This window comes from Pogona vitticeps, chromosome 1, assembly GCF_051106095.1.
Source record: "Pogona vitticeps strain Pit_001003342236 chromosome 1, PviZW2.1, whole genome shotgun sequence".
In the NCBI taxonomy this organism is placed as follows: domain Eukaryota; kingdom Metazoa; phylum Chordata; class Lepidosauria; order Squamata; family Agamidae; genus Pogona; species Pogona vitticeps.
Genome location: NC_135783.1, coordinates 112023718 through 112039292, shown reverse-complemented (window position 1 = coordinate 112039292; position 15575 = coordinate 112023718). Strand labels below are relative to the sequence as shown.

The 15575-nt window shown below is 38.2% G+C and overlaps 1 protein-coding gene and 1 pseudogene across 1 annotated transcript in view; one reads left to right on the top strand and one right to left on the bottom strand.

Annotated features, from left to right (window-relative positions):
* BCKDHB (branched chain keto acid dehydrogenase E1 subunit beta) overlaps positions 1–15575 on the top strand; it is a 76804-nt gene that overhangs the window by 33027 nt on the left and 28202 nt on the right. Inside the window, exon 9 of the mRNA XM_020797138.3 lies at positions 4309–4395. Coding sequence (XP_020652797.1) covers positions 4309–4395 — 87 coding nt within the window. The remainder of the gene's footprint in view (positions 1–4308; positions 4396–15575) is intronic.
* Positions 10008–10162, bottom strand: LOC140703391 (U1 spliceosomal RNA; annotated as a pseudogene).

Here is a 15575-nt window from a genome sequence, read left to right as displayed (position 1 = left end):
CCTCTTCCCTGTGGCTGCCCTTCAGATATTGGAAGACCGCTATTATGTCTCCCCTCAGTCTTCTCTTCGTTAAGCTAAACATACCTAGTTCTTTTAGTCGTTCTTCATAAGATTTAGCCTCCAGTCCCCTTATCATCTTGGTTGCTGTTCTCTGCACCCCTTCCAGGGCTCAGCGTCTTTTATGTATTGTGGTGACCAGAACTGGAGAAAGCACTCCAAGTGTGGCCTCACCAGTATAGAGTGGTGCTATCACTTCTCATGACCTTGATGCTTTCCCCCTGTTGATGCAGCCTAGGACTGTGTTGTCTTTCTTGGCAGCTGCAGCACACTGCTGACTCATCCTTAGGCAGTGGTCCACTAGGACACCTGAATCCCTTTCACAGATACTGCTGTCGAACTAGGTACCACCTATCATGTACTCCTGTGTATTTGGTTTCTCCTGCCTAAATGCAGGACCTTACTTTTCCTGCCACTGAACTGCATCTTACTGGATAGGGCCCAGTGTTCAAGTTTAATATCTGTTCTATCTGTATGTGGAACATATACTTTCGGAAAGCCAGACTATATTCAGATGAAAGACAAGTGAAAATTGGTGGAAGAAATATCAATAATTTAAGATAAGCAGATGACACCTTACTGGCAGAAAGAAGCAATGACTTGAAATGACCTTTAGTAAAAGTGAAAGAAGAGAGTGCCAAAGCAGGACTGCAGTTGAACATGAAGAAGACAAAAATCATGACTACAAAGAACTATACAATTTTAATGCTGACAGTGAAGAAATTAAAATTGTGAAATATTTTGTGGACCTTGGTTCAGTTATCAGTCCAAATGGAGACTGCAGCAAAGAAATCAGAAGACAGCTGAGACTTGGAAGTGCGGCAGTGAAGAAATCAGAAAAGATAATCAAGTGTAAGGACTTGTCACTGGAAACGAAGACCAAGATAAGCTGTATTCTTGTACAGTGGTGCCCTGCATGACAACGATAATCCATTCAGTTAAAATCGCTGTACAGCGAAATCGTCATGCGAAAAAAAAACACTGGAATGCACTGAAAACCAGTTAATGCATTCCAATGGGGAAATACCTCATCGTCCAGGGAAGATCGCCCATAGAGAACCACCGATCAGCTGTTTAAAATCGCTGTGTTCCGAAGCTTCTGTCCGGAAAACAGCCATTTTGTGAAGGGAGGGAAGCCATTTTGTGAAGGGAGGGAAGCCATTTTGCAGAGCCGGAAAAAATACTGTTTTACGAACAAACCGTTCGTGGAGCAAGGACCTAATCAACGTAAAGTGGATTTCCCCCACAGGAACCATTGTTTTGCGATTGCAATAGCAATTGCAAAAAAGTCGTCAAGCGATTTCGTTGTTTACCATGATAAGTGTCTAGCGGGGCACCACTGTATTCCTGATCACTTTATATGGGTATGGAAGCCAGACAGTAAAGAAAGCTGACAGGGGGCTGGGGGAAATGATTCATTGAAAATGTAGTGCTGGAGGAGAACTTGGAAATAGCTTGGACTGCCAGAAAAACAAACAAATGGGTCCTAGATCAAATGAAGCCTAATCTATCAATGGAGGCAGACATGTTGAAACAGGATGCCCTACTTTGAGCACATTATGAGAAGGCAGGAGTCTCTGGAATAGGCAATAATTTTGGGAAAAACTGAAAGTAACAGGAAAAGACAAAGACTAAATAAGAGAGTGACTCATTAGAAGAAGTTATAGGCCTGAAAGCTTAGCGGAGCTGTTGAGGACATGACATTTTGGAGCTCATTCATTCATATATTGCCCTAAGTTGTAGGTGACTTGATGGCATGTAACAACAGTAAAACTATTTGGCTTCTGTTTGCGGTTTTGACACCTCATCAGTTCCTTATGTTTTTATGCCTGTCATTTTAGATAATAAATAATTGTACTTGCTGATATTCTTGGTTGACAAAGTAAAGCAAACCTGTATATTGAGCAGGTTTGTTTTCTGCCATTTAGTGAATTATTTTTTAAAAAACAAGCTTCTATTATAGATGAAAAGCATTTCAGTGACCTTTGAACCAAGCTTGGTTTTTAAGCACTTGAAATTATTGCTTTAATTTCCTTATTTGTTTGATAAGTTTATAATACAGCAATGAAAGAACATGTATATTTGACATTGCCTTCCCCCCAACTCAATTTATACCTGAATAAAAGCCACACAGATAGGTTTTGATTTACTCTATGTTGTTGCAAGGACAATCTTTCCTGATTCTTACCTGGGTTCATGACAGTACTTGTGTGTATGTTTTCTGGATCTCTGTGAAAAAAAAAACCATTCTTAGGGATGGGGTAACATGAAAGGCTATGATTTGGGACAGAGCTACACAGTACTGTCATTTGCAGAAACACAGTAGACCTTGAATGTTCAGACATGAGCAGGAGGATTTTATTGGTATACACAGACACAAGTCCACCAAGTGAGGCCAAAGCCAGCAGGCATTTGCACGATCGCATCAACAAAAAACAAACAAACAAAAAACCTACAAGAGTGCTGGCATTCATCCATAGTTAAGTTGCTTAGTGAGAGGAACCGGTGATTTAACATAGGTACAGTGGTGCCTCAACTTGCAACCATAATCCGTTCCAGAAGATGGACGTAACTCGAAATGACCATAAGCTGAAGCACAATTTCCCATAGGAATGCATTGCAATGCAATTAATCTGTTCTGGCCGAAGAAAAAAAAATCACCCCCCCCCCAAAAAAACACTGCAAGACTCATTGGAAACACGATTAATCTCTTCCGGCTGAAGGGGAGGGGGAAGAAAAGAAATCAAGCATGCAAGACCCATTGGAAATGCACAGAAAACAAACAGAGCAGATCAGAAATGCATAGAGAACAAAGGGGGCAGATCGGAAGTGCAAAGAAAACAGGAAAAAGCAAGGGAAGCATGCATGACCCATCAGAAATGGGGAACCCCCCCAATCCCCCAAGACCCATTAGAAATGGGGGGAAAACAAAAAACAAACCCCCCAAGACCCAGCACAGAAACATAACACCCCCAGCTCAAAAACCACACTGCAAAAACACTCAGAACAGTTTTTAAAAGGCAGAAAACAGCATCTTACCAGACAGCCCGAAGCCTCCCTGCAGACACACACACACATATGCTCACTTAGAAGCAGAAGGAGGGAGTCTGAAGCCTCCTCCGACGCACACTCTCTAACTGCTGGGGCAAAAGAGCTACAAAGAAGCAGCCTCGTCACTACCCACAGTTAGAAATTTGAATTTCCCGCCCTTTCCCCCTGCCTTTTTCTGTTCGTAAGTGGAAGCTCTGGTCACAAGTTGAAGCAAAATTTTGCGGACGGAGCTGGTCGTAACTCGAAATGGCCATAAGTAGAGACGTTCATAAGTTGAGGCACCACTGTATATTTTAAAGTTACAGAAACATTTGTGCTGTAGGTGAATGATTCCTTTTTTTTTTTAAAGGGATGGTAACCTATGGAACCTATGCTTATAGTACTTCATTTATAGAATGGATCATATTTTGTTATATTGCTATATTAAATTTTAGACAAATCTACTCCCTTGTTGTTTTTGATTATTGAAACCACTCTTGTTTTACCTCATGCTTAAACTCAGCTACTAAAAGGGGGGAAAGGGTATCAGGGAAACAACATGTTTTACAGTATGGTGACATCAGAAGTAATTGTAAAACTGAAGTTTGCAGTTCAGGGGAGGGGGCATTCTCAGTAAGGCCAAGGACCGTTGTTTAGATTTTTTAGCAGCTTGAGGGCTTGACCCCTAAGGAGGCAAGGTTAAAATGGCCAATCTATGTATTTGTAAGAACTGAGGGCTCTTAAATATGGTAAAATTGTTCCACTATATTTGGAGGGAATTTTCTGAGCAAATCTATTTGGAAAAACGTTAGGAGTTAGCAAAAAAGTTAGACCGTGTGTGACGCACAGATGGCATAAATATCTGTTAGTCCTCAGTAAAGAGGTGTTCTACAAATTACAGTGAGGCACCACTAATATTACAGATTCACCTTGTATACAACCATCTGTCATCCTTGGTAGGTTGTAGCATCTTGATCCCTTGATTTGTGACTAGTGGTAGCACCTCCAGAATCAGTGGTGTCCAGAGGTGTAAACTCTGTAGATTGCTTGCAGTGGTGAGATACTCCATAAATATGCATGCCTGTCTTTTAATAATAAATTTCTGGCTTTAATAATATTTCAAAATGAAACCATGCATATTTTGCATATTCTGGTTGCCAAATAAAATTGCATATGCATGCATTTTTAAAAGAAAAGTGTTTTCTTTTTTTTCTTTTTCAGTCAGTGGCAAAGACTGGACGTTTGCTGATCAGTCATGAAGCTCCTGTTACAGGAGGCTTTGCAGCTGAAATTAGTTCCACCGTTCAGGTAATGTACAAATTGTGATATTGGAACATTTTTGTGCTTACTTAATACTATTTATTTCATTAAGAATATTTTTTTTAAAAAAACAACAGTGCTTTCCAGATTGATTTCCCTATCTATATTTAATTGTCAGGGTATTATGAATGGGAAATAATTCATTTAATAGTTTGCATCAGCTTCAGTCAGCAGTTATACATGATTCTGTCAGAAGTGTCGGAAGTTATGCAGAAACACTGCTCTGTTTTTGATTCTTCGAGCCGTGACACAACAGTCCTTCCTTTACTCTAAAGTGTTCTCTCAGGATATGAATTTTGACCATTTTTGTTTATAAAAGTGGTGGTGCATTTTTAAAGGCAAAGAAAATTATAAATTTGGGATAAAAGATTTTAACTGAAATATTTTAGAAATGTGCCGTGTTTCCTGATAACATGGAGAAATATGTCTCATTTGTTTTGTTGCTCAGAATTTTTACCTTTAATAATTGATTTAAAATACATACGTCCATAGTCTTAGAAAGTGTATAGTTCAAACTGAAATTGAAAGTGAAAGAAAAAAATTTGGCCATTATCTGACTAAAGTTGTTTTTTTAAAAAAAATATTAGTGGTTTTTGTTACAGAATTAAGGGCATGTTTAATGTTCCTCAAAGTATGAATTCAGTGACCTATAGTCTCGTTCTCTAGTCTTACATTTCAGTAGTGTAACTGTGAAGGTGTGTCTTTAGCAAAAAATGATGACTGATCTGGTAGTTGGGGTTTAGAAGGACATCGCCTGGAGAAAGTAAAAATACATTTTTAAGCATTCCAAATGTTGGGGCACATCATAACTATGTTACCCAAATTCTCAGCTCCTGTGAATTTTAAATCACAGCTTAATAAAAATAACACTGCTTGCAAAGTGATTACCAAATCATACCTTGTTTAATGTGTTATTTTGGTTGATACATGACTGTATTATGAGAGTTGGAAAGAATTTTGAATGTTTGGTAATAATTGTAGGGGGGGGGGGTTGGCATATTTTGAGAATTCTGAATTATGTGAGTTTATTTGCTAGCAGTTGCCAGCAACTTTCCTCATGTAAGGCTGGTATCCAAAAGTGATACGTGTGGGACAAGAAACAAATGGCATTTTTAAAATTTTTGCTGCAGCATCACTACTGCTGGAACACAAGCAGCTCTTAAGCTTAAAAAAATGCTTCTGCCTTGGCAGTAAGGACCACAGTGAAAACAACTTACCGTATTTTTCGCTCCATAAGACGCACCAATTTTTTAGGAGAAGAAAACAGGAAAATATAATCTGTTTTCTTCACTCCATAAGATGCACAGACTTTCCACCCCCCTGTTTTGTGGGGAAAAAGTGCGTCTTATGGTGCGAAAAATACAGTATGTTTCAGTTAGGAGCATACTTCTGTGTCTCTACTTTTCTTTGTCACTCAACTCTTGGAAATGAAGACTGGGGTGAATAATGTTGAAATATCTCTCTAAAATATTTAAATATTTAATATACTAGTACTTGTAGTAATAGCATGTTGAGAAATAAATTATAACTAACAAAATATATTTGCTGAAATCCTGTTGTACAGCTTCACACTATGCAAGTCTAATGATGTTATCAGCTGCAATTTTTTGTTGTTTCCTCCTCCCCTCCCCGAGATTCCTAGGTTCTCTTGGGGTCTCTTTCATCCTAGGAAGACTTTGGGGAGACAAGAATAGGGAGGGCGACCTTTGGACATTAAAGATTCCTCTCCCTCAAGTTCCAAAGCATCAAAGGGCTTACCTGGAACAAAAGGAGGCCTAGTGTTGCCTCAGAATCTGGAGTTGTTGTTGTTGTTTAGTCGTTGAGTCGTGTCTGACTCTTCATGACCCCATGGATGGGAATATGTAATTTGAAACATCTAATCCATGATAAAATGCTTTGCTTGGTGACCTCATCAGATTTGTATGACATAAAGTTCCACAACAGGATTTCGTTCACTATGTTTTAGTATTGCAGACACTGCTATGGTAAGAAAAATAGAACAATTGGTTAGGGGTATTTCCTAAGGTCTAATACCTTTTTAAGGAACTTTTTTGAGGTTCATTTTTGTAATGCTTGATTGCTTTAAGTTCATTTTTTTTAAGTTGGATATGAAGGCCTTTAATAAGCTAAATTCCTCTTGACTGTTTTTTTAGTTCTGTGGAACACTGAAAAGAGAGGGCTGGGTGTGTTCATTCCTAATCGGTTACGGTTAAGATTAGACTGTTGTAGCTGGATGCTTGAGTTGAGTGTTAAAATAGCTTCAGCTTCACACTCATTTCTACCTCCTGATTACTGGTAATGATCCTGTGATTCTAATATCATATTTGTTTATCTGCATTGCAAAAGATTGTGAAATTAGAAAGAAAAATGCATTTGAAAAAACACAGCAAACACTGTGGGTATCTTTAGACTATTGCTGTTCCTCTGTATGTACCCACCAATGCTTTCCAGTGTTTGCAGGTACACTTTCCTTATCCAATGTTACAGCTTTCACAAGAAGGCTTGAAATAGACCAAGACCTTGAGCCAGGAAGATTTTTTGCTTATCCTCACTCTGATACTAAAGTAAGCATTGTTTCAAAACTTCAGCACAAGTGGAGGAGGCGCAGCTACCATTTTTGCGAGCTTGGGAAAGCATGTGGGCCCTTCCAGACCTTTTGACTTCTTTCTGTCAGCATTGTTTAAAATATATTGCTTGCCTTTGGCAACCTGCCAGATGTGTTTCGGCGGAAATAATTGTGATTACATCAACATGTCAACTCTTGCACTCACTCTCAAGCAAAGCTTGGAATTATAACTTTAAAAAGCAAATTAATTTCTTGTTCTGCTATATGTTGTTTCAGTCATTCTTTTTTATTGTTTTTTTTGGGGGGGGAAACACCACATAGATTTCATGACAGAATGGCATAAAACTTGAAAAATACCTGTCAAAATGTCATAAAATCTACAAATATACTCTAAAATAACTCATAAAGGTTATTAAACGCTATTATTTGTTGCACCAGTAAATTAACATTGTTCCTACTTGTTAATGTAATTACACTTTCATTGTGCACAGACATAACTCAGACCAGGTAACTGTGCAACTTCTCACTTCTGTTCTTAATTAGAAAACAGGGTAAATTTATTTTGTTGTAATTAGTTTAATGTTTACAAGTGATGGTAAGTCCTGAGAGAAAAGTACTTTCTGCATTGATTCAGGTTATTTTATTTATTTATTTATTTATTTATTTATTTATTTATTTATTTATTTATTTATTTATTTATTTATTTATTTATTTAATTTAATTTAATTTATATGCCGCCCACTCTACCCAGAGGTCTCTGGGCGGCTTACAATAATTAAAATTCAGTACAATAAAATGATTAAAATACAATTAAAATACAATTAAAATACAATTAAAATTGCCATCATCAGGACCCACAGTTGTTATTTCAATTAAAAGCCTTCTGGAACATTATCTTGCATAATGATAGGTGAACCAGGTATCTTGAAAGATTTGTAGTGACATCATATAAATCCATGACTGAAAGTTAATTTTCAGAACTAATTGCATTATGCACAACCATTGATTGATTGATTGATTTAATTTATATAATGTCCATCTGGCAGCCAAGGCCACTCTGGGCGGTTTACAGCAATTAGATAGAAACAGTAAAATAACAAAATAAGACAACATCAAAAATTAAAATGCAAATCAAAATATCTTAAATACAGTGAAAGACATAGTGTGACACAATACAATACAATGCATTACATTAATATAATTTAATAGCATAAAACATGGTGGTAGTTTTATGTCTGTAATGCACAAATACCATTAGACACATAAAATGTCAGGACACATTTTCTTACTTTATAGGACTAATTTTAAAAATCAGTGTAAATATAATTGTGCCTAACTTTCTGGCTGAAATCCTGTTCCGTAACTTATTCTGTGTAAGGCTTATTATGTGATTGGCCACAATAATTTTTTCAGAAATAATTTTTCATAAAGTGAAAAATTGGTTCCCATAGCAGGGAACCAATCATCGTAAAGCGGTTTTTCCTTATTAAAACATCATTTTGCGATCGCAAAAACTTGATCGTAAAGCAATTTCGTCGTCTAATGAGGTAATCGTCAAGCGGGGCACCACTGTACTTATTTCTTCTTCTTTTGGTGTCTAAAGAGAAGCATAGAAAAAAAATCTGAGTGACAGAGGTAAATGGTAAAACAATACCCTTGCTTTCTTGCCTGCCTAACTAACAGAAAATCACAGGTCTTGGGTAGTTGTGTTTTTTCTTTTCTTATTTCCATAAAATTGCCTTGTTTGCTTTGCTTTCCATTTTCCCCCTTTCTCAGTAAAATATCACATCTTTTTGTACATTTTTATCCCTTTAGTTAGCAAAGCCATTGTCCTTTTTCATGAAATATATAGGTAAGCTTAGATTTATTTTAAAGATACTATAATACAGTATATGTTGTAGGGAAAATGTTACTTTAGGCACGCAAAAGATTGAGCTGTGTTATTAATTTCTCACACATATTCACTTCACAATGAAAGTAAAGTTTTAGTGTTTGATATGTCTGTTTCGTGAAAACAAAACAAAAAAGCCTCTACATTTTTTTTTTCTGGATGAAGTTCCTAGTGAGAATGCCAGAAATCTCAGGGATTGGAATTGGCTTTTACTTCTTGCACATGGAAATAATAAAACTGAAATAAAGGGAGTCCAGTTGGAGTAGAGGGTAACTTTCCATTTCCATATCATTATTTCATCCTTACTGTGAGGTCTAAAGGAAACCAAGGAACAATGTGCAGGCCATTACAAGGGTGTTACCATTTTGCATGTCACGTGTATGTTACCTATCAGCACACATATACATATGTGTCCTGATGATAAAACATAAAATCAAAATAGATCTTAGCTAAAATCAATGCAGTCCTTTGCATTGCTGCTAGGAAGTTAAGACCCACTGAATTCAGTGGGACTTGCTCCCAGTTAGCAGATATAAAATTGCAACCTGTTGTAAAACTGAAAATTGATCCTATCTTGTCTTTTGGAAACAAGTTACATGCAGGAAAGAATTACAGTATGTTATAGTGTTTAGTAGTGGGATATAAAGTCGGCTTACTAGTGGCTCTTTACTTCTGAGACTGTAGATGTAGGATGAAGTAGGAACAGAATTGATATCTTCATATGGTTTTTAAAATGTAGCTTTATTTCAGTAGAGGGTTTTTCTTGGAGTGATATGAAGGAGAGATGAGTTCCACCTGCTCCTTTGGTGTCATTTTGTTTGGTTTGAGAATACCGTATTTTTTGCTCCATAAGACGCACTTTCCCCCCCGAATAGTGGGGGAGAAATGTGCGTCTTATGGAACAAATACAGAAAAAAAGGGGTTCAATCACCACCACTCAGAAACCCCCTACTGCCATGCTGGGAGGCCTCTGAACTAGCACCAGAGACTGCTTGCGATTTAGACCCCACCATTCTGCACTGCTGGCTTTCCAGGATCTGTTTCCTGCAGCCCACCTGGAAAACCAGCAAGGCTAACAGGCCTATGGTAGCAGGCAGTGAAAATAGCAAAGGACCAAAGAGGAAAGAGTAATTCTAGAAAGAACAGGGGAAACCACAAACATAGTTCCCCACTTAGGCAGTTGATTTCCCCACATTTGGGGAAATCACAGGGGTCAGCACATCCAAAGTACAATAGATGAGCCTTACCCTGGGAAAACCACTTTTACAACAATGGTATCTCCCCTGCCAGGTATGAGTTGGAATGTCCCCTAAACCAGTGGTTCTTAACCTTTTTGAAAGAAACGCCCCCTTGAGCCATTGAGGAAGTTATCATCGCCCCCCTCCCCACGGTGATGATTTATTTATTTATTTATTTATTTATTTATTTATTTATTTATTTATTTATTTATTTATTTATTTATTTATTTAAGACACTTAAATCCAATGACCCCTGAAAACAAAATTAAATTCCAAGAAAATGAAATGCCCCCCAAAAAGTAACATTTAATGATTTAGTTGCAAGTGAATTTTAAGACGCAAAAAGAAATATAAAAAGGGCATAAAAACAAATGCAGGAACTAAAAATTTCAAGACAAAAAGTCTGAAACTAAATTAAAATTGGAGGAAAATATGTATTCATGCACACTGTAAAAAGGCTGCAGCCATCTTCACAGGTTTAGCTTGCTCCAGCGCCCCCCTACCGCCCCCCTTCTGCTCCAGCGCCCCCACGCCGCCCCTTTTCATTCTACCGCCCCCCTGAAAAATGAAATCGCCCCCTGGGGGGCATTATCGCCCACGTTAAGAACCACTGCCCTAAACCACCTGCCCCTTTCTGTGGCCTGTGTCCCAAAGGCATGGTGACCTCCACCTGCACCTCCTGATCAGAACAGGGCTGTACAGCCCCAGTCCCGAAAGAGGCCAAGACAGCTCTTCAGTGTTTGGGGGTGCCCCACAGGACCCCCATCGGGCTGGATGTTCCTCCCACAATTCTCCAGTGCACAGATATTAGCATACCTAATATGCAGGGAAGGCAGGGAAAGCGGGGAAATTCAAACTTTCAGTTAGTGAAGAGGCTGCTTGTCTGCTTCCTTGCTAGCAGTTAGAGAGCTGGGAGAGAGACGTGGGACTGCCTGGTATTGTCGTTTTAAAATGTAAAATTTAGTTTAAAAGCTGTTTGTTTGGGGTTAGTGCTTGGGTGAAAAGGTGCTCCATTTGAGTTGAAACCTGCTTGTATAGAAACAGGCATTCTTGCCTTTAAAATCTGCTAGTTTTACTTTAAAAGCTGTTTGCTTTGGGTTAAACCTTGTTTGGGTGAAAAGGTGCTCTGAGTTGAAACCTGCTTGTGTAAAACGTGCATTCTTGTCTTTAAAATCTGCTAGTTTTACTTTAAAAGCTGTTTGTTTTGGGTTAAATTGTGCTTGGGTGAAAAGGTGCTCCGTTTGAGTTGAAACCTACTTGTGTAGAAACGTGCATAAGGGTACTTGCTTTAAAAGCTCTCTGCAAAGCCTTTCAGACCAGCGCCGATCAGCTGTTAGGTGGGGAGAGGGGAGAGGGAAGGAGCTGAGAAGAGCAGGGAGAAGAGCACAAAATGGCTGCCATCTGCCGGGTGCCTGCTGGCTTTTAGCTGTTTAGAGCTCTTTTTTGGCTGTTCTGGGGTCTACCAAGGCACTGTAAACAGCAAGGCTGTCTACAATACCTGGTAAGTGACTTTCTTTTAAGTTTTTTAAAAGTTTCTGACCTTCCCCCCCCCATAAAATGCATTAATTAATTTTCAATGCATTTTTATGGGAAATTTGGATTCAACTTGCAAACTTTTCAGCTAGTTCTGGGCATCTAATAGAGAATGTATTTCCAAAGGGTGTTACAGCAAGGAAACTAACTGTGCCTCCTGACTTCTAACTGGATTACAGTACCTGCTTCCTGATTTCAGCTACTATAGTTTGTATTCAGTTTTTTTGGCTTTGTGTGGCCTAACCTGTTGTGCCTTGCATGCTGTAAATGTTCAATTATGTCAGAAACACGAGATTTGGTCTTATGCTGAGCATGTGCTACTGCTGGTGAATGGGTTAAGCTTTGTGTTGCTGTTCTTTTGCATAACCTAAAGCAGGGGTGTCCAACCTTTCATCTTCCCTGAGCCACAGTAGAAGATGAAAATTTGGTTTGGGGCACATGGGGGGCAGCCCTAGCCATCCTCCGCAGCCCCGCTCCAAGTGCGCTTACCGGCAGCTGCAATCTCAGACAGCAGAGGCTGCCACCTTTGACTCCGGTGGCTTTATGGGGCCAGGAGGGGGTCCACCTAGGGGATGGCGCAATGCAGTCACGCAGCCCCCCTCTCCCCTCCCCCCCACTCCTTCCTTCCCTCTCCCCCCACTACCATTGTGATGTGCCCTGGCCGCATTCTGGCCGCAAGCACCGGCAGTGTAACTTGAAACTTTGGAATTTCTTTTAAAATAAAAAAATTGCACTGGGCCACATTAAGAGCTGACCTGGGCCGCATGCGGCCCTCAGGCCGCAGGTTGGACAAGCCTGACCTAAAGTAAATAAGGAAAACCAGCTGTTAAACAGTTTCATTCCACTATTTATCCTCCATACAACTAAAAGGGACCTCTCAATGCAGTGCCAAATCAGACAAACCATTTCTAACTTAATATAGGCTTGAGCTGTAGCTGGGCAGAGTTGCACAACAATCTCATCTGTCATTGAGACATTTCTATAAGCATGGGGAGGAGGTGGATGAAAGGAAATGTAAAATATAGGTAGAGTGGTATAGGTCTTATCACTGGCTGATAATGGTCTATATTAATGCCACTGTTGACTGCTGTTCACTTTACATGGTTCAAATGTTATTCTGTTATAGTTTATTAAATATTTTATTATACTATTTGGTTCAGAATATATTTTCCCTGTGTTCCTCCTCTAAAAATTAAGTGTGTCTTAATGTCCGGTGCGTCTTATGGAGCAAAAAATACGGTACTATGCAGAAAATTAGACAGTATGCCATAAGTTTAAAATTTATGGTAAACTTGTGACTTACTGAGTTCCAGGACCTCTAGCAGGGACTAATGGTGTGATTTGTGAAACTAGACTTACTGTATCTTACTTTTTCTTTTTCGGTTGGCTTTGCCTTCTTCAGAAAGGACTGTCCTGGAGAGTATGGATTCTATTTAATGATGCTCTCTGGGCTGCAGCAAAGAGAGATTTAAAATGTCGTAAAATAATACAGATAGCAAGAAGTATATTTCCTGCTATCGCGGTGTCTTATGACAATTTTGAAAAAATTTCTCAATGTGTAACTTAACATGAAACAAAATTGACTGAGGGCAAGAGAGAGGGGATTTGGTTGGATGTCAAATATTATGTCAGCTTTTCTGGAACTTCAGAGGATAAAGTCCTGCTGGTGATGACTGCTTTTCACAGCCTGTGAAAACCTCTCACCCTTAAAAGGTTTCTCCAAAAATATTTGTTGGTGGTAGATACCTGTCACAGAGTTGGCTAGCAGTTTTATGTTGGATGTGACACAATCATCATTAGTTCTGAACTTCAATTACTTCCAGAGTCTTTTGAAACATTTTCAGTTTCTTAAAATCTTAATCTCCCAAACATTCAGAATTTTGTCATGTAGCCAGTTTTATGTCTTGTTCTTTATTTTTTGTAGTTCAATTGAAAGTTACTACAAATTCTAAAAGATTGCTACAGTTTATTAGATCATGGTGTTAGACAGTGTTCTTGAAGTAGAGGGTAGTAAAACAGACTTGGAAGATGAAAGGAAACAGGAAACGTAGAAAACTTACAACAATGTAAAATTCATGTAAAATATTGATAATACTGGTTCTGTTTAAGATGATTCCCCCTGCACCCACCTCATAAGAAGAAAGAGGCAACAGCAACATAATGGCTGAAATCTTGTTGCTTAGCATAGTAGGCTGTTGTGGAGTAGGCTTATTGAATCGGTGGAGGTTTGTGGAGGTTTGTGTTGGATGAACTCTGTAACTTCCATTGATTCAAATGGCCTCACTCTAGTTTCCACTTACTTTACTTTTTACTTTATATGCAAAAAGCCATGCAGCAGAATACTTGATTGTGGAAGATAATAGGATCATTATGACTATATCAAGGATGGGAAACAGGACTGTTTGAGTTTTTGTAATAAGGGCATGAGGTATTTGTAGTTTTGCCTGAATCATCTAGCCTAATGCTATAATTTCTGTCTATAAGCTTTGTTACCTACTTCTCAAGTTAGTCATTTTAAGACCCAGCTATACAATGCTTTCCAACATCCCTCATATTATTGTGCTGGAATAGAAATAAACATTGTCAGGGTGTATTGATTTAAATCAAGGCACATCAAATCCTTGTTTAAATCAGCCTCAAGGGAAAAAGGCAATTTAATTTAAATCTAGTTTCCTATTGAATTTGCTTCATGTATTTAATAGGCTGCAATACAACTAAACCATGTTAAGTTCTCATTTAATAAGTGTTTTGTTTTTATTGTTTCATACTTATTACTAGGCATTATATTTGTCTCTTGTAATGCATATGTTTATCTGTTACATTTTAACTGTTTTTGTATCTTCACTGTTATATATTATAATCTTTTTAAAAACATACCTATATACTGTATTTACCTGTTTCCAATGATTTGCTGTTCCTGTCGTTCTCAGTTTCATAAGTGAATGAACAGCTCACCTGCTCACTACAAAGATAATTTTTACATTAGGAGATGTACAGACTTGTTGCTTGCACAACTCTCTAACATGTAAATCCAAGGATGAGAGGCTATTTTGAGTCCCCTCATCAGAAGAAAGGCAGCCTACGATAGATAGACAGACAGACAGACGTTTACCAACAATTATCACTGCTGGGATGACATTACCACTGGTGGTAGTTTTCAGTCATTGAATACTTTCTTCTTCTATCCCAAAACTTCATGCAGTGAAAGGGACACGAGAACTATGGAACACAAATAGGATATGTTTAATATTTCACAAATGACCCCCTGATGATGACACTGTAAGCCATTTGCAGGCATCAGCAGGATTTCAGCCCATGTTCTGCAATAGTATTCAAAAATAAAAATATAGGATATTGTCTTCATTCCATTTTATATATATGGTTTACCTTTGAATTGACAATAGAGGAATGGTTGCTAAATATAAAAGCGTTTTTCTGAACATTCTGTTGCCTAACATGAGTTAGAGATCTAGGTAGATAAACTACCGCTGGCATTGCATTGTGGGGTTTTTTTTTTAGTACTGCTTATTTGTATTCTTGCCTCTCTCCCATTTCTCTAACATTTGGTACTCATAGGATGAGGGGATGTGATTACTACCATTTTCTGCTTTAAATAACAACATCCAGGGTTTAAATGAAAATGTGCCCAAAATAAATCTACAGAAAATCATTTGTTGCAGAAAAAGTTCTTGCCAAGGATAATTGAAGTTGGGGAAGGTTAAATGCTTGTAAATGGATTCATTGAAAATGGAAGTCATCTGCATTTCATATTACTAATGTGTAATTAAAATTGGAAGAAAATAACAAAATTTTTAAAATTACTGTACCCATTTATAAACTATACAAAGGGCAGCTTTGTTTAGTAAGTTAAGGCTACCGTTTAATGGTTCTTAGTGGGAATAATTCCTCTATTCTGGTAATGTAAGAAGCAAATATCATC